Below are 22,986 nucleotides of genomic sequence, written 5' to 3'. Positions count from 1 at the left end.
TGCAAGAGTCATGATAATCATTTCTATTGATTCCATGGATAAAAATCGGCTAAAACAAATTTTTTTTTTGGAGGCTAATATGAATTTGATAAATTGCTAAAAAGGGTAATCAGAACTCGAGCCAACAAAATGAAAACTCACCACCAAGTAATAATATTTGGACACATAAATGTAATGGTCTTTCTCAAGATATAAGTAAAAAAGTAAAAAGTCAGGTTGGTATGTTAGGTTTGATGACCTTGATAAATGCTTGCAAAAAAAGGAAACTTCTGTCACTGTTACAGACATATAACTTCACTATCATATGTCGAAAGCAAAAATAAAATCCTCTTTCAAGTTGAGGCATTGTAGCAAAAAAAAGTTCCACTGGCCTAGAAATATTTGTAATGCCACTGTTACTACTGTATTAGTTTCTCTGATTTCAGATTATGTCAAAGCTACGGAGCCAAATCTACAGAGACTGACGAATAATTCAAAGCGCTTTGATGAGGATCCGGCACTTTGACATGTTGCAAAACAGAAGTCATTTTTAGGCCAATTAACTGGATCTGTGAGTTCGAGTGGCCCTTCAGAAAAACATCTGTTAACTGCAACAAAATGAAACATTTCTTTTATTCTTCATGAAAGCTTAGCGAATCATATAATTACACTACATTTTATACAATATACAATACCAACATAAGAAGGAACTATGATATCAGTGGCATCAATGAATTAATAACTAACGTTTTTGAGGCAAGGCTCAACGATATGATACCTGAGTGCATCCGAAGAGTTTAAGCAATCTAAGTGACAAGCAACTATCCACTATCAAACCCAATGCATTGTCGGTCAAAGTTCGGCACCAAGATACATCTAGACTATGCAATTTTTTTGCATGGCTTGCAAGTGATAAGGTCGTGTGATAACCAACCTGGATTAAATCAAATGAGGCACTCAGAAAGCGAAACAATGTAACTAAGAATTAGCAGGCTACAACTAAACTGATAATCCAATCCAAATAGGCAGAAATATTTAACAGCCTCAGATAGCTAAAATTATAATAAAGCTTCCTGCATCAGGTGGGCGGGGCCTTGAGCAATATAATTTCACAAAAAAAAAAAACAGACAAATAGAGTATGAAATCTTTTTACAAACACAAAGCGGCTCTTTCAGCATATAAGAATGTTCAAGTACCTGTTTGTTTATAAATGTGCATTTATGTAGCATAATGCAATAATAATCATACCCTTTTCACAAGACACTGGAGAGAGAGTCACATGAGGCAAATAAGCAAGATACCTTTTTGATGTTATTAAGCGATAAATCTATCAAGGACTCTCCATTAGTCTCCACAAATGCAGCAATTGCTTCATCACTGCAGTGTTTGAAAAAGTTAGATTAGTTTATACATTAATTGGGAGACTCATGATTTGATTAAGCACAAAAGTAAGACTTGAAGTGGGGAATCAATCAATAGGAGGGTATGAATATTATGAATATTCCTCTCATGAATTTTTTGCACGACAGGAAAATTACAGAGATAGACAAAGACCCTCGGCCTATCAGCAAAATATGTCGGAACCTGTTTAGGGTCTTCGTCTCTATCTCAGAGACTCAGACAAGTGAAAAATCAACATTAAGAGAGTCCATTCTTAATGCATATGGAAAAGGATTAACGAATATGCATTATTAATATAAACCAATTTTATACACCGACGGCATATGCCCATTAAACTCTAGAACACTCAAACAGCACATGGGAACAGTATGGTAACAAAGATGACTGTCCTTTTAAATTCTTACTACAGACAAGAACAGTAAAATTCATAATAAAAAGTGAGGGCATCAATAAGGTGCCGAAAATACGAGTGCTAGCATAAGAAAAACATAAAGCCATAATTAAACACAAATACAAATAAAGGAAACAGGAAAAACAGACACCTGAATGTGTTACGGCAAAGCTTCAGTGTATGAAGTGCACGACAACCGTTTGTAAGATATCCCATGGACAAATCTGTTAATTTGCACACGTTCATCAGATCAAGCCGACATATTCCAGGACAATGTTCAGCAACAACTTTGATTGATGCATCAGTCAAGTTTCTGCATATCGAGAAATATAATCAACAAGTTGAAATATTGATAAATATCTATTGAGAAAGAAAGAAATAAGGAACCTACAATTTGAGTAAATTATTAATTTTGAATGAACTAATAAATTCACAAATAATCATTAATCCATGTCCAAAGAATGATCAACAATTTAAAAAGAACGATATTGGTTTTAACATAAACACCGAATTAGGCTATATTTTTCTCTGATTGGTAATTTATTCTCCAACTATCTAAAATGAAATTGCCATGAAATTACTTATATGAATATCTATAGGAGATTTGAGACACGAAACAAACTGCTATAATGATACTTACACGCAGTCCTTCAGAATAAGCTCTTTCATGTTGTGACCACGTGCAACAATGTAATCCTTTACAAAGGTATCACAAACAGTTGGAATGCCAGCCACTGACAACACTTCTAAATTTTCAAGCTCCATCAGTGCTGGCACAATTAGTGCAGCATCAATGCCAAGGCAGTGATCAAGGTACAACTCTTTCAAAAGAGTTTTCAATGATTCAGCCAAAATATGAAGACTGGCAGATGTGAGAAGCGAGCACTGGCTAAGGTTTATTGATCTAAGTGTTGGAGTAGAAGAAACAAGTGCTCGCAACCCCCCATCTGAGAGCCGACATGCACCACCAAGGGATAGACTTGTTAAATTAGGTAACTGCTTTGGTGACCTTGCTAAAGTATCAACTACCACATAATCCGGCAAACAGCGCCCACACTGGTCAAGTTGCAGTACCTATTTCAAATTCAAAATTGAATAAATAAGTAAAACTCAGATAATCAAATCTTCAGAAAGCAAATAGGAATATAAAACAAAAGCTAGATAAATATAAACAAGAAAGCTACAAAGTGAAGAAAGCGGAAAAAACATTTAAAACAAAAATACATTGTGTTTTGCCTTGTCAAATACTAAACAAAGTACCACAAAAATTTATGATTTTAAAAGGACACATGCTAACTTTTGAAATGTTACTGTCCGTGATTTAATATTTTACACTTCATATTAATTTTAAACCAATTATAGACCATGTAATGTCCTATAATTTTCAAAATTTCTCATATCCCCATAATCATATCCATTTCATATCCCCATGTAATCCCCATATTCTTATAGAGTCATATATGTGTGCTTACACGACCCAGTCAGACTCTCTGTTGGCTCCACTGCCAAGGTAAGGAAGCTCACATTACTAATGAATAAAGAAACCAGTAGTTATTGCGTATTCTTTTAATAGTAAATTTTTCCACAAATCTTTATTGGCTCACATTACTAATGAATAAAGAAACCAGTAGTTATTGCGTATTCTTTTAATAGTAAATTTTTCCACAAATCTTTATTGAAAACTTCATCCTAATTGATTCTGAATCTTTTATAATTAATGGACTCTTAATCTCAAAATTTTGAAAATATCGCTTGCCGAACTTCTACACGACTGTAAACTTATAAGGGCTTTTTCAGTTATTAAATATTCATACTAATCGAGAATCGCCTAAAACCAAGGCGGATCTTAGATAGGACATAGAATGTGCCCCTCCAAAAGTTTCGATATACACACACTTTCAACTGCATATATTTTTGCATATTTTTAGTATAATATCTTCAGACAACCAAACTAGCAGAGGTGGATCAGCGGCAAAACAATATATCGCAGCCTTGTTGTCCTGGGATCAAGTCCTTCTAAAGCCTTTTTAACAAATTTATTGAGCAAAAAACATTAATGTCAAGATTCGAACCCAGTACGTGATAATTTAAAAATATACAAGGATAAACCACCACGCCGACAAAACCGCACTGAAGTTTTAGTGAAATATTTGTTATATAATCATTATATAACAACAATAAAGATTTGTGGAAAAATATACTATTAAAAATAAATCGCAACTGCATTTTGTCAGAGTTGTATCAAGGTGTTTGATATCACGGTGTTTGATATCACGCAACAATTCAACAAAATTACATGAAACACCAAAAGCAATCAAACAAGTTAAAACCGCCTGCCTACACACGTTTGTAAACTTTGTAATGGCTTATTCAGTTATCAAATATTCATCTAAAAGCGAGAATCACCAACTGACCAAAGTTAATTTAAACTCAATTCATTAATTTCACTATTAGGGTTTTAAAAAGTCCTCAAATGAAATTTGACCGTTACAGCAAAGTGTTCGATACCACTACAACTAAAATTGAGGCGGCATTTTCCGTATCTAACTATGACCGCAAATTCAGACCCTGTTTGCAATAATTCATCGAAATTATATGAAACACTAAAAGCTATTAAACAAGTTAAAAAAACCGCCTAAACACACCTTTGAAAACTGAAAATAGCTTATTCAGTTATCAAACAAATATTCACCTACAATCCAAAGTTAATCTAAACTCAATCTACTAAAATCACTGAGTGTTTTAAAGAGTCTGCGACTGCAATTCGGCCGCTATATCAGCCTGTTTGATATCACTGCAACTACAATTCAATTAGTATCATCTATATATATTTGACAGCAACCGTGATTTCCTTAATCACAACAATCTAACAAAATCACATGAAACACTAAACGACAACAAAACAAGTAAAAACCACGTACCACCAAATTAGAAGTATCACTTTCTTCAAAGCACTTAGTAAAATGTTCCTCGGACAACCACGAGCAGTCTCTAACCCGAATCTCGGTCGGACTTCCACCAACAAGAAGTTCAAAGAAATGATCATTCATTCTTCTCGAATCACACAACAACTGACTAAGCCTATGCCTCAAACCATCCGGCACACCCTCAAGCGAAACAATCGCATCCACATTCTTAGCAAGTATCCTAATACAAAGCTCTTGCAATGACGGAACAGTTAACTTTCCACCTAACTTCTCCAAACCCGTTTTCGGTTTCCACTTTATCTTATCAATCAAATTCTCCTGCACAGTATCAGAACCAAATGGAATCCATTTCTTCTCTCGATCCCTAATGATTTTCATCGCAGTTGAAAATGGACCAGGCCAATCTTCAACCTCATTCCTCTCTTCTTCTACTCCATTTTCCTGCACCAAATCCTCATCAGCGCTTTCATCATTCACAAAATGCGCGAAACGTGAAGCATTCACTCTCGCTATATCACGAAATCGTTCCATATTCCTCCTCACACCGCGTTCCTCTCTCACATTATTAATAGCATTTCTAGCTTCTTCTACAACATTCGGTACTTCATTTCTCTCTTCCACAATATTCTCAACTACGCCTTCAGATTCCACACCGAATTCGTTATTTTCATTTTCCTTTTCATCAGCGACAACAACAGGTTCCTTCCCTTTCTCTTCTCTAGTCAATTTTCTTCTTCCACTAGATTCTACTTCATCGTTTTTCACTTCGATTTTGTTCCTTTTAGGAGTGTTGTTCTGAGAATCATTATCATCGATAACGATTTCACGTTTGAGAATTTTCTTCCCCGATCGCAAGTTCACAAAACCGTTCGGTATTGGATTAGGTTCGGAATCCGAAGCGGTAAGATTTGATTTATCCATTTTCTGTTTCTTCGGTTCGGAAACCCTAGCGGTGGTTGGTTCGGGGGTAGTTAAGGCTGGTTCGGAGTTAGCGAGACGGAGGCTGCGACGGCGAGGAGGAGCGGAGGAGGAAGAAAGGGAAGGAGATTCGGTGGTTTGAGTAGGAGTGAGGGGGTGTATGGGTTTAGAGGGGGGTGTAGTTTTAGTTGGTGGAGACATTTTCGGCTATGAATAAGGAAGAAGAGTAGGGTTTGGAAATGAAAAGGGAAATGAAGGGATTTGGAGGGAAAAGGAGAGTGAGTGAGTATTTATTGGGAGTGTAATTTGTGGTTTGCACCGCTTCGAAGTAACCGCAGATTAATGTGTACAGTAAACGACGACGTATGAGAATCTTCCTTCGCACATTTTACTTCATTTTCCCGCCGGTAGTGTGGACTGGGTTTGTGTGTAGTAGTGATGTTGTGGTTGCACAGTAGTCTGTCATATCTAGACCGTCATATTATGATCATATGGTTTGAATTTTAAACTTTAATTTTAGATTTAAAAATAGTTAAAATTGGTTATTATAATCTGGATTGTTCGCTCTTGATTAGATGTTTAAGAGGTGAATGATTACATGCAAACTTTAGTTGAAATGTGTTTTGATTCTTATTTTAGTTCGCAATATTCATATTATTAGATTGAACGTTGTCGTCTAAATTTAAATTTAGGATTTCAAAATCGTGTAAGGGAGTTTCCGTTTCTTCCATTCCTTTAATTTAATGTTAGGATATCCATTATTTACCAAAACAGCCAATTTATTTTTCACATTTTTAAAAATTAACATAAAGATTAAACTCCGGTAATTTTAAATTAGTTCATGTGTGAGATTTGACTTTTTAATTGCAGACTTTTAGAACTCAAAAGTCCAAAGATAGAATATATCATCTAAGTATAATATAGACATTTTGAAATATTGACCAATGTTTCTATGTTCCATAGTTAATTTGATTGCATCATATTTTCAATCACTTTTTCATGTGTTTTTAGTGAGTTTTAGAAAAGCAATTGAATTGTGGTAAAAATTTACCGTGGAGTAGAAACTGTACGTTGAAGCTATTAAAACTCACAATCGAGGGAACTCTAAACTCACGGTGGCGGGTGACCATCACTCAACCAAGCACACTTATCCCATCTACGTTTAATCTCTCTGGTTTTGACTCATTTTCTTAGATTCGATGATTGCATTTCTTATATTTCGTTGCGTAAGAAATAAGCACTTAAGCATTGAAAAGTTGTCTATTATTTGGAGATTGGTCAATCTAAAAGCAAATTAAACGTCAACATGACGTTTATTAAGAAACACGACCGTGTTTCATGCTTCAAATTGTAGTTTATTTTAGCTTGTTATGAAATACATTTAGATGTGATAGTTAACACGATCGTGTTTGATACGTTAAAACTGCATTTTATGTTTTTTTAATTATGTTTCTTGTTGGACTTAGACACATTTTAACTATAAATAGAAATTATAGAACCATTTTTAGGTTTGATGCTTTTGAATTTAAGCTGCCTTTGGAGTTTGGAGTGTAAGATCAACTCTTCTACTTCCTCCTCCTTTTCTAGTATAGCTCTAGTATCTGAAAAGGTTAACTTGGAATCATAAACCGTTAATGTGGCAAACCTCAAAAAGTTTCCTGAATATACACACTAACTACTAATATTGTTTTTTGAAAGGAACTACTAATATTGTTGTTATTGGGAAAAGTCCTAAGAAAAAAACAGTCTAAAAGTTTTTTAATCAATTGCTAAATTTAATCGATTTTCACAAAGTTGAATCAAAATTGGGATTTTCTCAACAAAAAAATATATCAATTACTTGTGATCCAAAAACAAATTATTTTAAATACTCAAGAAATACTTGTATCATCATAGAAATCGTTTTCAATGATGAAACGCAAAAAATTTAGCCGCGTTAACAAATTCTAGGAACTCCTAAATCTAATATAAAGAATTTCTTCACATTACGAATATACAATATACATAACTTTTTTTTTTTTAGGGAAATACAATATACAGAACTTGTTAACTGCATTCATGTTTGTCTTCCATCAAAAGCCTTAGCAGCTTCATTTGCAAAGAAATTGAATATTTATCTGAAAAGTTACAGAATTTGAATAAATTGTTCATCACATGAAATCATAATTTATAACGTCGCCTTAAAACCATTGACAGGAAAAACAAGCAAAAAGTACTTCAAAATATAGAAACACCATCTAGGAAAAATAAAGCGTCAATGCATCGATAATTGGCTCGCTGTTTAGCTTGATTCACAAAGATTTTTCAGCAAACCATACCAACAATGCAGGCACAAATAGAAAAAAGTGGCTAAAGGTTTTCCATTTAGCAAAGTATATCACAAGGGCATGATAATAAGCCGACAAAAATGTATACCCAACCTTCCAATGTCTAACCTTTCCAAAATGAATGAAAGAGAAGGAAAATAAACAGCACTATAATTGTATAATTGAATCAACAAGGTCCTCAAGAGGTGCTAGCTCCGCTTTTTCGATCAACCGGAATTCCTACAACATAAGAAAGTATGTATCTCAGCTAATAAATTCAAGTTGAATCCAACAACATGCTTTCAATGACTACAATTCAGTACAAAGACATCAATAAAAAATTTATCTTTGTGACATCTTACCCAAGTAAATAAAACAAAATGCTTGAAGCAAGTATTCAAGTGAGCTTCTTCCTTCAAACTCACAATCTTCTGAAAATGTGAGTGATAAATGTGAGCATATACACGGAATAATCGCTTAAATATTGTCTTGACGACATCTCTGAAATTGGGTGGAAAAGGAGCCCCTACAAAAAAGCAATTGAATAATGCAGTGAGACTACACATATATAAATAGTCAAGAATATTATGCCACCAGCATTGTCGAAATGTCCAACATACCTAATCTTTGAGGGAAAATTGTTTCATCATCTAGCTGAGATTCAATCCAATCCATCAAATACTCGACATACTTTGGAGCAGATACCTCTATTGGTTTCTTGATAGTAACGCCGTCAGCCCATCGATACTCATACCTGTACATTATTTTACATTAAATAACTTTTCTTTTCTTTTTTTGGACGATTTTACATTAAATACTTGTCGCACATGCATGTTTTAACGTTTTTATGACGATTTAACTACTCTGCTTAAGGTAGGCAACGACTTGATCAAGTGGACACTAAAAAAACAAAGGAAGATTGACATGGAAAATGTGAAATCAGTTTAATCTCAACCCTTGTCAAAAAGGTTGAAAATATTAACAGAAACTAAACTATGCAATAACTTTTAGCAGGCAGGGTTTACTTATCATATCGGTATGTCATATTCACTAAAATCAGCATCAATATTTCCTATAATAAGAGTTCACAAGTTCCTAACACCAATTGAATTGAAGTACATAAATTGCAGACAAACCAAAAAGAGAAACACGAAATAGCTGATATGATATTTATTAATATAGATGCAAAAACGCTGTGAAACTAAGATAAGAGTTTTTTGAAGGATCAAACCATACTTCGGTCCTGCAGTCATCGTAGGACAGTTACTCGGCGTGCAGAATTCGGTCAACGTACCAAACATGATATTCACTTGATTAAAGAAGTCCACAGCTGCACATAAAATAAAAACATAAATCACTATGACAAAAATATTGTAAACAATTAAACAGTAACATACACGTTATAAGTGGTGTCAATCACAGATTGCAGATCGTGGAAATAGAGTTTGCTCAAATTGCACTACACAACAGTGTGCTATAGCCACTATTTAGCAATATTTTGTACTAAATATTGTATAGTGCAACAATGGTGATTTGTTCAAATTCACGTTAGAGCGATTAGCACCGCTATTTAACAACACAGATTATAAGTGACTTAAGAAATCAAACACATAGGTTTAGATGGAAAAGTTGGAAACTTCGCAACCAATTGCCAGAACTGAATTGATTAGAGATTCTTACTGTTTACAGCAAGCCACTCATTGATATCTTCACCAGGAGGCAGCTTCACAGCTTCCCTCAAGTTCCCACTACCCAATGTAGCATCGATGTGTTTTTGAAGTTGAGCACCCTAGATTTCAAAACGAATAGAACATTCATTACTCATATGACCAAATATGAACCACAAAAGATATAAAGTAGACGGAATCTTGCAACCGATGCACAACAAGCAAAATTACCAACCTTACTTCCAGTTGGAGCACTCTTTTTTGGACGAAATGTTTTCTGGTTTCTGCATGAATCAAATATCAAATTCTAGTTATGCTCGAGTGACCACCATCAATAGAAATAAAAACGAAAGTATGCCATACTAAAAGCCATAAGAAATTGCGGATAATTCAATAAAACAAGCAATTTCCATAACAAAAAAGTTACGGATAGAAGCAATTTGGCAGGTAATAAGTGATATCTATAGAGCTTCAAATTTCAGTCAACCATAGCCGTGAAGTGGTTAATGTTGAACGGAGTTTTACACATTTTCAAACGCAAAGTAGTTCCTATCTATGAAGCACGAACACGACACAAACACTGATTCAAGAAAATGACATAATCCCATATGTGTCGGTGTTGTGTCAGACACCGGGACACACCTAATCTAAGGTGCGTCCGTGCTTGATAGGTACTTCCTATGTCCATATTTGCAAAACCTAAATATAAATATTGAAAGAGTTTAATTTTGTTATACCGTTCTATCAACCAATCAATCACAAAGCACCTTTCGTATGAGTTTTAAAGTAAATATGATTAAAATCAAATATTATTACCTGGTTGATGGTTGATTGACCGTGTAAAAAATATTTGCTGTATTGATGCATATCAAATAAACCCATTCTAAGGTAGCTAAGTATAGACCCAATTTGCCAATTTGAGAAGGACGGTAGAACAGAAAATTTGACAACATAATATTACCATTAGTAAAAAAAAAAAAAAAAACTTTTTAGGTTCATTGAATATTTGTATCCGGAGATGATGGAGTATTTATCACTCAACATAAAATATACATCATCCAAAACTTACGAAAAGCATATTACTATTCAGATTTCAATCTGATTTCAATTCCTGAATCTTGTGATTAATTCCAAATAGCAGACAAATTAAAATTGCTATGCCACAAACTAAATCATCAAATCACAAACAAATTGAAGCACAAAAATTCTATAACCATGTGCAATAATGATATGATCATCAATCTCATATAACATAAGAAAAAACGATGATTAAGTTCAAAGAGATTAAGAGAACAATCTTAAAACACATAAAATTAAGAAGAAGAAGAAGAAGAAAAAAGAACCTGCTACCAAGACCGAAGAGACTCATGGTGGCGAAATATCAAAGGTAACTCTGATTCTTGAAGATGGATCCAAGTTCCAGAGGCACCTCGTAAGAAATTTCGCAAAAAAACAAAAACCAAAAAATAATAAGAATAAGAAATCAAAGAATGTCTCAATTTAATTTAAGGTTTTATATATATAGAAAACAAAAACAAACAAGGATAGAGGTTGCTTAACCTTCGCTTGGTTTCCTATAATTGCCAGTCTGTCCGTCTCTTTCTCTCTCTAAATTTGTTACTTTCTCTCTCTAAAATCTCCATTTGCCAACCTGCACTTTGCTTACCTGTCTCTCTGCTGGGGATTCTCTGCTTGAGATTTTTTTGCATTCATTCATTCACTTTCTCATTTTTTATTTATTTACTTTTTTGGATGTACTTTCTTTTTATAGATTTTGATCACATTTTAAATTATTGCTATTCTCTTTAATCATGGATTTTTATTTTTATGATGGAATTTAGTGAAAAAGAAATTAATGAGGATATTTCAAAAAAGAAAATAAATTAATGATGAGTAAATTTGATCGAACCAATTAATCATTTTAAATCGAATTAAGCGCGCGTAATTTTATCTTTTGATCATATGATTTTTCCACTAAAAAATAATCTAAATGATTTTCCACTAAAAAATAATCTAAATGATTTTTCACTAAAAAACAATCAAAATCATTTTAATTTAACTTATTTTAAAAGGTTTCTTAACGATCATATTGCTCGTTCTATTTTTTGATAAGATGTTTGTTACTTCGTCTAGAAGATAAAAACCGATTATTGTACACTAACAATGTAGAATCAATTTACATTATTTTCTCTGTCTCAAAATTATATATTGCTTTGGAAATAAATTTGTCTCAATTTATATAAGTTCATTTTCTAATAAAATATTAATGTTATTTTTACTAATATACTCTTAGCTATTTATTAATCTCTCTTTAATTTTGTCAAAAAATATTAATATCTCTTTAATTTATTTTTTCAATAACATCAATAAAGGATAATTTTATAAAATAACTCATAATTTCTCTTTCTCATACAAAATTACTTACATTTTTAATTTATGTAAAGTAGTCGAAACCACTTATAATTTGGGACTAAGAAAAGTATTAATCTGTTCAATTCAAACTCTATTATTTGAGACATTTTAAAGCAGAACAATATTTTTTTTATAATGCCAAAAAAAATAACTATATTTTGTGAATTAAATATCTAATTATTTATGAAATAAAAAGAAGTAGATAATAATATACAACTAATTAAATTTTAACAAAAAAATATAAATAATTAAATAAAAATAAAATCATGAATTATTTTCCTTAAACCTTATATACAATAATAAACTTCTTTAAAAAAAAACAATAAACTTGACTTGTAAAAAAGATTTATTTTTGAAAGATTGTAAAAGAGAAACAATTTTTTTTTTTGACAAAAGTAAAAGAGAAACATGATTACCAATACTAAATAAAAAATACTTTTTGTAGGTATTCGCTTATATAAAAATACTTTTTGTTTTTTTGGGAGGGTTAAAAACTTTTTATTGAGAATTACAATTTTACAAATTATAATATTTTTTTTTTTAACTTATGCTATTGCGTATTAGGATAGGTAGCATTAATTTCTCATAAAAATAAATAAATACACCTTTCTATCATTTTTTTACTTTAAACATTTTTTAAGCACGGTCAAACATCTTTATCATTACTTTCTTTGGCATATCCATTTGGATTATTTTTCATAATAAAAAATAAATCTGTTGCCGATTTCTCCATCAATTTGCAACTTAATAATTTCTCAGTTTAGAAAACTTAATAATGTTTTGGATAGGATTAAACAATATGGTGACGAATTTATTGAATGATTTATCTGTCATCCGATCAGTCACAACTTTATGCCAACTAAATTGGAGTAGATTAATCGTATGTTGACATATTGTATTTCTTTGAATCATAATAAAAGTTCTTATTTTTTTATTTTTTTTTAAACTATAAGAGTTCTTATCTCTTTAAGGTTATTTTTCATGTTTTTGTTTCCGAAAAATAAACGTCGTGCAAGAATATATGTTACGTCACTCAAAATAACAATTTTTGGTTCCGATTATACTTACACAGAGAGTACAGTAGTAGATACCCTACTAACGATAATGCTGAGTAGAGCACTGGTTTTTGGGCATTCTATGAAAGTGATGATTAAGGGATGATCCCCAGGACCTATATTTATAGGGTTTTAGGAGGTCGTTGGCGTGGGAGAAAGAAATAAGGAGGAAATGTTGTGCTCTTTTGTTATCAATTGTTTTGCAGGCTAATAAAAATGACAGGTGGATTTATCGATTTCATGTCTCTTCAAAATACAACGTTAACAGTGTTTACAACTTTTTAACAATGATTGCAATACTATTATTTGGCACAAGGAGGTTCCTCTAATGGTCAACATCTTTGCTTGACGTCTTTTGCAAAACCGTCTTCCAACAACTTATAACTTAATCAGGCCAAGGGTCCTTCAACCAAATACGTTTTTTTTGCTCAGGAGGTTGCGGTTCACCAGAGGATATTGATCATATATTTTTCACCTGTGATTATTTTGGACAAATTTGGTATGACATATATAATTGGCTCGGAGTGATCTCAGCCAAACCATCTCGAATAAAGGATCACTTTCTTCTTTTTCGATCGTTGTGGGTGGCTTCTCAAAAAACATTTGTTATGTTTTTTTATTTAATTTTCCTTTCTTGGGTTTGGAATATTCGGCGTGACATGAATGCTAGAGTTTTTCAACAAAAGGGGAATTCAATCATCTATAAAATTGATTAAATAAATAATTTAATTTTAATCAAATAATTATTTAAAATTTCCTCTATTAATAGATTATTTAAAAAATAAATTATCTATTAAATAAAATGGTTACAAAAAGTTTAGGCAACCTCAAGGTGCTCACCAGGGTTATGACAAATCTCAAGTTCAAAGAGCACTAAATAGCTACTTACGAATCACTCATCAAAAATGTTCTCACATCGACAACGACACTTGAACCCCACGATCTTACGCGTCACCCAACTCCTTATCAACTGAGTCAACATTCAATTTCTAAAAAAAAATATATTCTTTAAAAAGAGTGAAAGATTTCTCAATTTCTACCTATATTTTCCACCCCGACCTCAAAGCCCTTCCTTTTCTTCCCCTTCAAACTCACAAGAGTTGAACCTAGTGATGCATGATGGTCAAACACTAGAAACACTAACAAATAAAGAAATATCGACAATGTCCCAATGCCAAAAACAAAGTGAAAAATGAAAAATCCTATCAAATAAAACATAAAAATATAAATATAAAATTTCCCAAAAAAAATTGAACAGATTTTCCATTCAATTATTAATTAATATACGGGCCAAACATTTTCTCCTATTCAAATATATACTAGATGACAATTTCTGAGGTACACACGATATACTCGGTCTTTAAATTTTTTTGAAGAAGGTAAACTAGTCCATCTAGATTGACACTGGAGAGAGTTGAACCTGAGACCTATAGGAGGAGCACACTCTCAAATCTCAAGCCAATACCACCAGGCCAACTCAAATGGGTTCTTGGTCTTTAAATTAATAATCAAATGTTTTTTTTCTTCTTCTTCTTAAAAGATGTTATTTTATATCATTTATAATTATAATAACTAAATCTTATTTAAGAAAAGTGTGGGCATAATATTATTTTTTTAAATTTTTTTATCACGCGTGATAGTGAATATTGATTATTTTTTTAGATAAACTAATTTTTTTTAATATTATTTTATAAATAATTAAATGATGTTTTTTCTTATAAAATAATAATTATAAAAATATAAAAGTCAACTAAAACTCTTTATTTCATAAAAATGATCGTTAATTTTTTTATTTATAAAATAAGTGTATATTATTTTTTGACAAGATAAAGGTATATACACTTTAATTTGCGAGTGTATCCTAGAATCTTCCTTGAAACATTTTGTCATACAGGAAGAGAAAGAGAAGCGTTTGTGAGTTTTAATTATTTTATTTAGGATCTTGGATGAATGACATGTGGCAAAAAAAGATTCAATGGTTCATATTTAAAAATAAACAAAACATTTATTTTTTTAATAAAAAATAATTAAAACTCATAAAGGCTTCTATTTCTCTTCTCTCGATGGCCGCACAATCGATGAATGTTACGTTGGCGGTGATGAGACAGGTGAGGAAGAGTTTGTGGTAAAAGCTTAACGACAAAAACGTACACTGATACAAGAGAAGGAGAAGAAGAGAAAGAGAAGCGTTTATGAGTTTTAATAAGTTTTTATTAAAAAAATAAATGTTTTGTTTATTACTAAATCTAAACTACTGAATCTTTTTTTACCATATGTCATTCATCTAAAACCCTACATGACTGAGCATAGAATAAATGGAGCATACCTCCACCCTGCTACAGCGATCACCGGCATACAGGAACCTCAAACGGGTGTTGTGGACTCTTCCCGCTAACGTGAGTACTAATGCCACCGACAATCATGATAGTAGCATTAACATCAACTGCACACAGTGAGTAGTGACATGCATCCAATTAAATTTAAACTTAAGAATAGGACTAGGGACCAATAGTGAACGACAATCACTTTATCAATTAATTTCAAATTATTCAGAATACCTCTTATCATATGGTGGTTTATTAGTCACAATGATCATTATATAAGTCATTACAGGACCCTTTTCATAGTCATGTTTCTTTTAACTTTTAACAAAAAGGGACCTAGCTGAGAAGAAATAACCAAGAGTGGTAGAGAAAAGATATGAATAAAATAACAAGTAATTAGCTCAAGTAGTTAACGAGCATCAAGAAGGAATTGTGTTCAAGAGAAACTAAATTTGACTTCTCATGGAACAATTCTTTATCAGATTTAATGAATCTTTTGACCGAACTCCAGATTACACAGTCCTTTTTTAATGAGAAGCGGATGTTAACAAGAATAAACTTAATCTAATTTTATCCTACATTTTTTTAAGTGTAACACCCCATAAAGTGTAACACTTAAGACTATCACATGATATCAGCAACTCTCTTTGCATGTTAAAGATCCCAACGATAAAATAGTAACTGCAAGTCTAAGATTAGAGTTGTCAAAACGGCCGGGATGTATGGGCCGGCCCGTTTAGCCCGAATAAATATAGGACTTGGGCCTAAAATATTGAGTCCGAATTTTAATAGGGCTTTTTACCCCGGCCCTTAAAAGCCCGGTACCCGTTAGGGCTACCTCGAACGGGCCGCGAGTAGCCCGCATAACAAAAAAAATTCTATAAATTATATATATTTTTCAAATAATTCTTTACTTAGTTGATTATCAAAGTAAAAAACAAAAGTGAAAATTCAATGAATTAACACAAATATAAATGTAATATAAAATTATATTTATTCGTTTCGTTATTTATAGTTTTAAAGATCGAATATATAAATATCTATAACCATAACGTATCTAATTTATTTAAAATCATTTTCCTCGTCGTTTTAGTTTACGACGTTTGTACGAAAATGTTTACAATTTATTTTTGTGCTAGACATTATTTAAACATATTAAAAATATTATTTATAAAAAAATTATAGTAGTGTTTTATAGTACTTTTTTTAAAATAAAAAATATATAATTTTTAAAACGGGCCGGCCCGTTTAGCCTGCGGCCCGTGTAGGGCCGGGCTCAGGTAGTATATTTCAAGCCCATTTTTCAACCGAGCTTTTTGGTCCGGCCCGCTAAAGCCCGAAGCCCGTTAGGCCCGACCCTAAATGGGTCGGACCGCCCGTTTTGACGGCTCTATCTAAGATGTTGCAAGCATTACTAGATGAATTATTATTTATCATTAATCAGTAATCGACAATTTTAAAATGAATAAATTATTAATATTAAAATTAACTTTTTCACAAAAGTCAGTTTGATAACTGCACCGTATAAACTCCCGTTAGTATTTTGTTGTGAAAAAGACAAGATAACAACCATCTAAGTCTCCATTTAAAGAATGGTAAGCATATCTCACCAAAAAGTTTGTACAGGTACTAGAAGTTTAAAGAAAATTTTAGAGGGACTAAAACAAAATATTGGTATATTTATAGAGACCAAAATCATATTTAACTTTAAAAATATTATTTTAGTCTTCCTAGTGTTTATAAGGCATTTGTTAGAATGACCACGATCATCATTACTCATTACATGCATTTGTCAATGACTATTGAATGATCAATTCAAATTATTCAGAAAGAATATTAAAAATATATATTTCCACTATTCCACTCTCTATATATAATAGAACCAATTTGACCACAAATACACACACAATATAACATTATCAACAATAACATGAAGATGATTCTAACTATCTTCTTCATTTTTTCTCTTCTTTCCCTTGCTCATGCATCCGTAGTAGATTTCTGCGTAGCAGATTACAATGCACCAAATGGCCCGGCTGGATATTCTTGCAAACCACCATCAAAAGTAACCGTGAATGACTTCGTCTACCACGGCCTAGCCGCAGCTGGAAACACCACAAACATTATCAAAGCCGCTGTTACCACTGCAATAGACGCACAATTTCCCGGTGTAAACGGTCTTGGAATTTCCATTGCACGTTTAGATATAGCCGTCGGTGGTGTTATTCCACTTCACACACACCCCGGTGCTTCGGAAGTGTTGGTTGTTATTAAAGGAACAATCAGTGCTGGTTTTGTTTCCTCTGACAATGTTGTTTACCTTAAAACACTTCACAAAGGTGATGTTATGATTTTTCCACAAGGATTGTTGCATTTCCAAATTAATGTTGGTGGTTCTAATGCACTTACTTTTAATAGCTTTAGTAGTGCTAATCCTCGTTTACAGATATTGGATTACGCTTTGTTTGAAAGCGATTTTCCAACGAAGTTGATTACTGCAACTACTTTTATTGATCCTGCTGTAGTGAAGAAGCTTAAGGGTATTCTTGGAGGTCGTGGTTAAATTATGATGTTATTCATATGAAAGAGTGAGGAATCTTCATGTTACTGGCTTTTCTTTTATTTGTTTGTGTTTGTTTCTGGTATTGTCATGTATTGAGAAATTTGTGACATGAGATGAATAAATGTATGTGTTTTATTTTCTTGAATATTTGGTTTTTTTTTTTGTGCACTTCTCATTTTCTATTAAGTAAACATGTATATGAAGCACAAATACGGATATCTGATACGATAACAGTCACAGACACACTGACACAGATAATAATTTAAAAAAATCACATAATTTAATGTAATTAGAAGTGTCGGTGTCGGACACGCCTAATCCAAGGAGTGTCCGTGCTTCATATAACATCATACAATAAAGTATCTATGTTTCAATGGTTAAAATAAAAATAAAAATAAATAATGAGGTGAGCTGCAAACTATCTATATTATTGCTCCAACATAGATACTTGACGTTGAAAATTATTAATATGATCCTTAATGGATCCAAATCCTGAGTTAGGAGGTATAGATTTTTCAACTTCATTAATAATTATATATATTTGTTTTGTTAGATAGTCTAGTGGCTAGAATTCATCTTATAATGTGAATAAGTGGGGTGTCCGAGGTTCGAAACTCGGCCCCTGCATATAAAAATGCATTGACATTCCCTATGCTCACAGGACTCATTAATAATTATATTACTTGCATATTCTGACTAGCAATCTCGTGGCCTTGTGCCCGTTATTTTTATTGAGCTAACACGTAAATCTTGATATTATTTTTTTTATGAATTTTTTATTTTGATTAAAAATATTAATTTAAATTAAAGTATAAATATAGATGTTTGTGATTTTAAATCGTAAGAAATCATGTTTATTTATTTCAATGATACAAACCATATAACATAAACTCTTACAAATTTTTTTAATAACATAGGCAAATTATTTTAAGAGTATAATTTGAAGAATGAAAAAGCTGACCCAACATACCTTATTCTCTTTATACACTAATATATTATATACATAAAATTACATATGAGTAGAAGGTCAATGGACAACAAGCTGCGTCGCTAAACCTTTTTAAATAATAAAATCAATTTTCGTAAATATGAGATCAGGGAGACATAATAGTGTTACGCATGATCCTTTAAATCTATATAGGAGGTCAACAACCTTTGGTTGTAGAAAGTCTTTATATATAAATATACTTATAAAATAGATAATTTGTTCAAATAGAAACAACAATATTAAAATGATTAACTGTATTATGTAGGAGTATATGTTTTTTTAAGAAACTTTAATATGTATATGTGTGTGTATATATATATATATATATAATATTGAAGAAAAAAGTTTTTCTTCTTAATTTACCTTGAATTCAAGGTTCGTCTAAATTGAACCTCTAAAAACTGGTCTAAAGGTGGATCTTTACTATTTTTTAGATTTTTTTATAATAATAAAAGATTGTAAATAAAAATAATATTTTATCAAAATTTACTAAAATAGGAGAGTCCATTATTGGACTGGGTCCATATTAGACAACACTTTAATTTAAAGTACTAAATTTACACTTTTGATTTTTTTTTTTTGTTTTGTCAAGTAACCTAGTGGTTGGAGCTCACACATTTTAAATGTGAAGAAGTGGGGTGTCTGGAGTTCGAACCCCGGCCCCTGCATATAAAATGCATTTATCCCTACCAACTGAGTTAAGCTCACTGGGACACACTTTTGGTATTTTTACCAAATAAAAAATTGTACTCCAAAGAAAAACGGTTTTTGACAAATTATAATATATATATTAGAGTATTGACAAATTATATTTATTTTTACCCAATACACCTTTTTAATTTTAGAAAAAAAGTTTTTTTAAAAAATTGTCACATAATAGTTTGAAGCTTCAATTATTTTTGAGTGAGATTATAACATTTGTTAGAAGGAACTAGAAATAGAGATATCATCAATATAACTGGTCTCCTCAGTGCAGGACTGTTTTAAAAGCTTGCATGTTCAATATAATTTACACTAGAGAAATGATATTTGAACAACCATTTTTTACAACTTTTGTGACAACTTTCTCTCTCATACTCACATTATCTTTTTACTTTCTCTCTCTATTGCTTTGGTTTTTGTGCCACTATCTCATTTCCTTTGTAAAATTTTGGTTGTCACAAAAGTTGTCACATATATGGATGTTCAAATAACACAACTCTTTACACTATATGGATTAGAAGGAATCATGTGAGATTCAAAGATAAGACTATGCACCGGAAGCCTGCACTCAACATGATTATTGCTCAAACTGGCCTAGGAGGTAACATCACCACAGAAGTCTACAAAGGGGATATGCAGGAATTCAAGATTCTTAAAGCTTGTAAAGTTAACATCAAACCCCCTAGGGCCCCATCATCAAAGAAGTGATTTGGACACCTCCTTTGACAAGTTGGATTAAAGCCAACACTGATGGAACATCTACAAAGAACCCTAATAGAGCAGCTGCATGAGGAATCTTCAGAAACTCTGATAGCATGTGTATTAGATGTTTTACTTAGTATTTGGGGGAGTTATATGTTGAATTAGTAACTACTATGCTGCTATTGAGATTGCTCACATCAATGGTTTCTCAAACTTTTGGTTGGAACTATTGAGATTGCTCACATCAATGGAATCTTCAGAAACCATATAACAAACTTTTGGTCTCAATTATAACTTTTTTTTTGTGAAGGAAACCATTGAAACTTTTTTTTTTTAGGAAGAAACCATTGAAACATAGATACTCAATTATATGATGTTACTACATGTTTGCTTAAATATAAAATGAGAAGTGCACAAACAAAAAAACAAACCAAATATTAGGAAAATACAACATGTACGTTTATTCATCTCATGTCACAAATTTCTTAACACACTCCTTCAAAACACTTGACACAACCAGAAACAGACACAACGAAATGAAAGATAAATAATTAAAAGAAAACCCAGTAATCCTGAAGATTCCTCATTCTTTCATATGAATAACATCATAGTTTAACCACTACCTCCAAGAACACTCTTAAGCTTCTTCACTACAGCAGGATCAATAAAAGTAGTTGCAGTAATCAACTTCGTTGGAAAATCGCTTTCAAACAAAGCGTAATCCAATATCTGTAAACGAGGATTAGCACTACTAAAGCTATTAAAAGTAAGTGCATTAGAACCACCAACATTAATTTGGAAATGCAACAATCCTTGTGGAAAAATCATAACATCACCTTTGTGAAGTGTTTTAAGGTAAACAACATTGTCAGAGGAAACAAAACCAGCACTGATTGTTCCTTTAATAACAACCAACACTTCCGAAGCACCGGGGTGTGTGTGAAGTGGAATAACACCACCAACGGCTATATCTAAACGCGCAATGGAGATTCCAAGACCGTTTACACCGGGAAATTGTGCGTCTATTGCAGTGGTAACAGCGGCTTTGATAATGTTTGTGGTGTTTCCAGCTGCGGCTAGGCCGTGGTAGACGAAGTCATTCACGGTTACTTTTGATGGTGGTTTGCAAGAATATCCAGCCGGGCCATTTGGTGCATTGTAATCTGCTACGCAGAAATCTACTACGGATGCATGAGCAAGGGAAAGAAGAGAAAAAATGAAGAAGATAGTTAGAATCATCTTCATGTTATTGTTGATAATGTTATATTGTGTGTGTATTTGTGGTCAAATTGGTTCTGTTATATATAGAGAGTGGAATAGTGGAAATATATGTTTTTTATATTCCTTTTGAATAATTTGAATTGATCATTGTCATTGACAAATGCATGTAATGAGTAATGATGATTGTGGTCATTCTAACAAATGCCTTATAAACACTAGGAAGACTAAAATAGTACTTTTTAAGTTCTGCAATGTCAAATAAACATTGTTTCTTAATTAGGTGTGTTTGGGCAAACTATTGATTTTGGTGTAATTGATATATATGTGTCATTAGTTGTGACATAATAATTACTTGTTATTGTTTTGAGCTCTGTAACACAGACACTTATGATAGAGAACGTGTCCGACACACCGATATGATACTGACACGTATAATTACGTTCAATTATATCAGTGTTTCATAGGTTGTGATTTGTGAGTACCATTTATGTGAGATATGTTTAATATTCTTTAAATGAAGGCTTAGATGGTTACATTGTCTTTTTCACAACAAATACTAAATTGAGACATGTTATTGGAAAAGTATCTAAATAAAGATTCTACTTTGTATGCTATATAGTTTGTAGCTAGTGTTTACCCTCTCCTTCTCACTAGAAAATGACACCGGTGATTTGGAGTTTGGTCAGAAAGCAAACTCAGTTTCTCTTGAACAATTTCTCCTCGATACTTATTAACCACTTGTATCTAATTGTTTGGTTATTTTATATATCCACGTCTTTTCTCTACCACTCTTGTTATTTCTTCTCAGCTAGGTCTCTTTTTTTTAAAAGTTCAAAGAAACATGACTATGAAAAGGGTTCTGCAATGACTTATATAATGATTATTGTGACTAATAAACTACCATATATATGATAAGAGGTATTCTGAATAATATGAAATTAAATGATAAGTGATTTTCGTTCACTATTGGTCTCTAGTCCCTATCCTTAAGCTTAAATTTGATTGGATGCATGTCACTGTGTGCGGTTGATGTTACTATATTATCGTCGGTGGCGTTAGTGTTCACGTTAGGGGGAAGAGTCCACAACACCCGTTTGTAGCAGGGTGGAGGAGGAAGGAGAGGAAAGAAGAATAAGAAAAGGAGAAAAAGTTAGTTGTTGATAATGTATTATTAAATCTTTTTTTTTTTTTGGTAGATAGACCACTCACACACAAGTGGAGGTACCAGGGTTCGAACCCCGATCATGGCATTCGGTCTAACAATTTTGGCATTTTTGGTCAGTTGAGTTAGGACTTGTGAATTAAATCTAGTAGACATGTAAGATTCAATTTTTATTTTTTTTCTGTCTGGTAAAATGTTTTAAGGGAGGTTTTAGATACATCCGCAAATTAAAGTGTATATATATATTTGCTTTTTCTTGTCAAAAAA

At 32.2% G+C, this 22,986-nt stretch overlaps 4 protein-coding genes across 5 annotated transcripts; 1 reads left to right on the top strand and 3 right to left on the bottom strand.

The window, feature by feature from the left end:
- Positions 1-127: 127 nt before the first annotated feature.
- On the bottom strand, positions 128-5,978 carry LOC25486505 (uncharacterized). Its single transcript, XM_013608088.3, has 6 exons — positions 4,694-5,978; positions 2,413-2,846; positions 1,924-2,085; positions 1,282-1,357; positions 758-913; positions 128-587 (listed from the first exon to the last, which is right to left on the bottom strand). Exons 1-6 carry the CDS (start codon positions 5,816-5,818, stop codon positions 438-440), a joined length of 2,103 nt encoding a protein of 700 aa, XP_013463542.1. The 5' UTR covers positions 5,819-5,978; the 3' UTR covers positions 128-437.
- A 1,602-nt stretch (positions 5,979-7,580) lies between these two features.
- On the bottom strand, positions 7,581-11,303 carry LOC25486504 (MOB kinase activator-like 1A). 2 transcript variants are annotated; one of them, XM_024776850.2, is made up of 8 exons: positions 10,934-11,303; positions 9,826-9,874; positions 9,604-9,712; positions 9,160-9,253; positions 8,544-8,677; positions 8,286-8,449; positions 8,053-8,163; positions 7,581-7,734 (listed from the first exon to the last, which is right to left on the bottom strand). In XM_024776850.2, exons 1-7 carry the CDS (start codon positions 10,957-10,959, stop codon positions 8,092-8,094), a joined length of 648 nt encoding a protein of 215 aa, XP_024632618.1. In that variant the 5' UTR covers positions 10,960-11,303; the 3' UTR covers positions 7,581-7,734; positions 8,053-8,091. The 2 variants fall into 2 exon arrangements, with proteins under 2 accessions (XP_024632618.1, XP_013463541.1); XM_013608087.3 differs by lacking the exon at positions 7,581-7,734 and having other exon boundaries at positions 7,812-8,163.
- A 5,971-nt stretch (positions 11,304-17,274) lies between these two features.
- Positions 17,275-18,089, top strand: LOC25486503 (auxin-binding protein ABP19a). Its single transcript, XM_013608086.3, has one exon. The coding sequence runs from the start codon at positions 17,312-17,314 to the stop codon at positions 17,942-17,944; it is 633 nt and encodes a 210-aa protein (XP_013463540.1). The 5' UTR covers positions 17,275-17,311; the 3' UTR covers positions 17,945-18,089.
- Positions 18,090-20,771: 2,682 nt separating this feature from the next.
- LOC25486502 (auxin-binding protein ABP19a) lies at positions 20,772-21,625 on the bottom strand. The gene has a single exon (XM_013608085.3). It carries the CDS (start codon positions 21,579-21,581, stop codon positions 20,949-20,951), a length of 633 nt encoding a protein of 210 aa, XP_013463539.1. The 5' UTR covers positions 21,582-21,625; the 3' UTR covers positions 20,772-20,948.
- Positions 21,626-22,986: the final 1,361 nt, after the last annotated feature.

This window comes from Medicago truncatula, chromosome 2 (assembly GCF_003473485.1).
Source record: "Medicago truncatula cultivar Jemalong A17 chromosome 2, MtrunA17r5.0-ANR, whole genome shotgun sequence".
NCBI classification, from domain to species: Eukaryota; Viridiplantae; Streptophyta; class Magnoliopsida; order Fabales; family Fabaceae; genus Medicago; species Medicago truncatula.
The sequence above is the reverse complement of the archived record's forward strand: the minus strand, read 5'-3'. Positions and strand labels throughout refer to the sequence as shown.

Excerpts from the sequence above, each read along its gene's own strand:
- LOC25486503 (XM_013608086.3), top strand. The coding sequence starts at position 17,312 with ATGAAGATGATTCTAACTATCTTCTTCATTTTTTCTCTTCTTTCCCTT.
- LOC25486504 (XM_024776850.2), bottom strand. The coding sequence starts at position 10,959 with ATGAGTCTCTTCGGTCTTGGTAGCAG. Across the intron at positions 8,678-9,159 it reads ACGATGACTGCAGGACCGAA|GTATGAGTATCGATGGGCTG; the intron begins GTATGGTTTGAT and ends AATAATGTACAG. Across the intron at positions 8,450-8,543 it reads AATTTTCCCTCAAAGATTAG|GGGCTCCTTTTCCACCCAAT; the intron begins GTATGTTGGACA and ends GCTTTTTTGTAG.
- LOC25486505 (XM_013608088.3), bottom strand. The coding sequence starts at position 5,818 with ATGTCTCCACCAACTAAAACTACACCCCCCTCTAAACCCATACACCCC. Across the intron at positions 1,358-1,923 it reads CTTTGCCGTAACACATTCAG|TGATGAAGCAATTGCTGCAT; the intron begins GTGTCTGTTTTT and ends CAAACACTGCAG. Across the intron at positions 588-757 it reads AACTCTTCGGATGCACTCAG|TTAACAGATGTTTTTCTGAA; the intron begins GTATCATATCGT and ends ATTTTGTTGCAG.
- LOC25486502 (XM_013608085.3), bottom strand. The coding sequence starts at position 21,581 with ATGAAGATGATTCTAACTATCTTCTTCATTTTTTCTCTTCTTTCCCTT.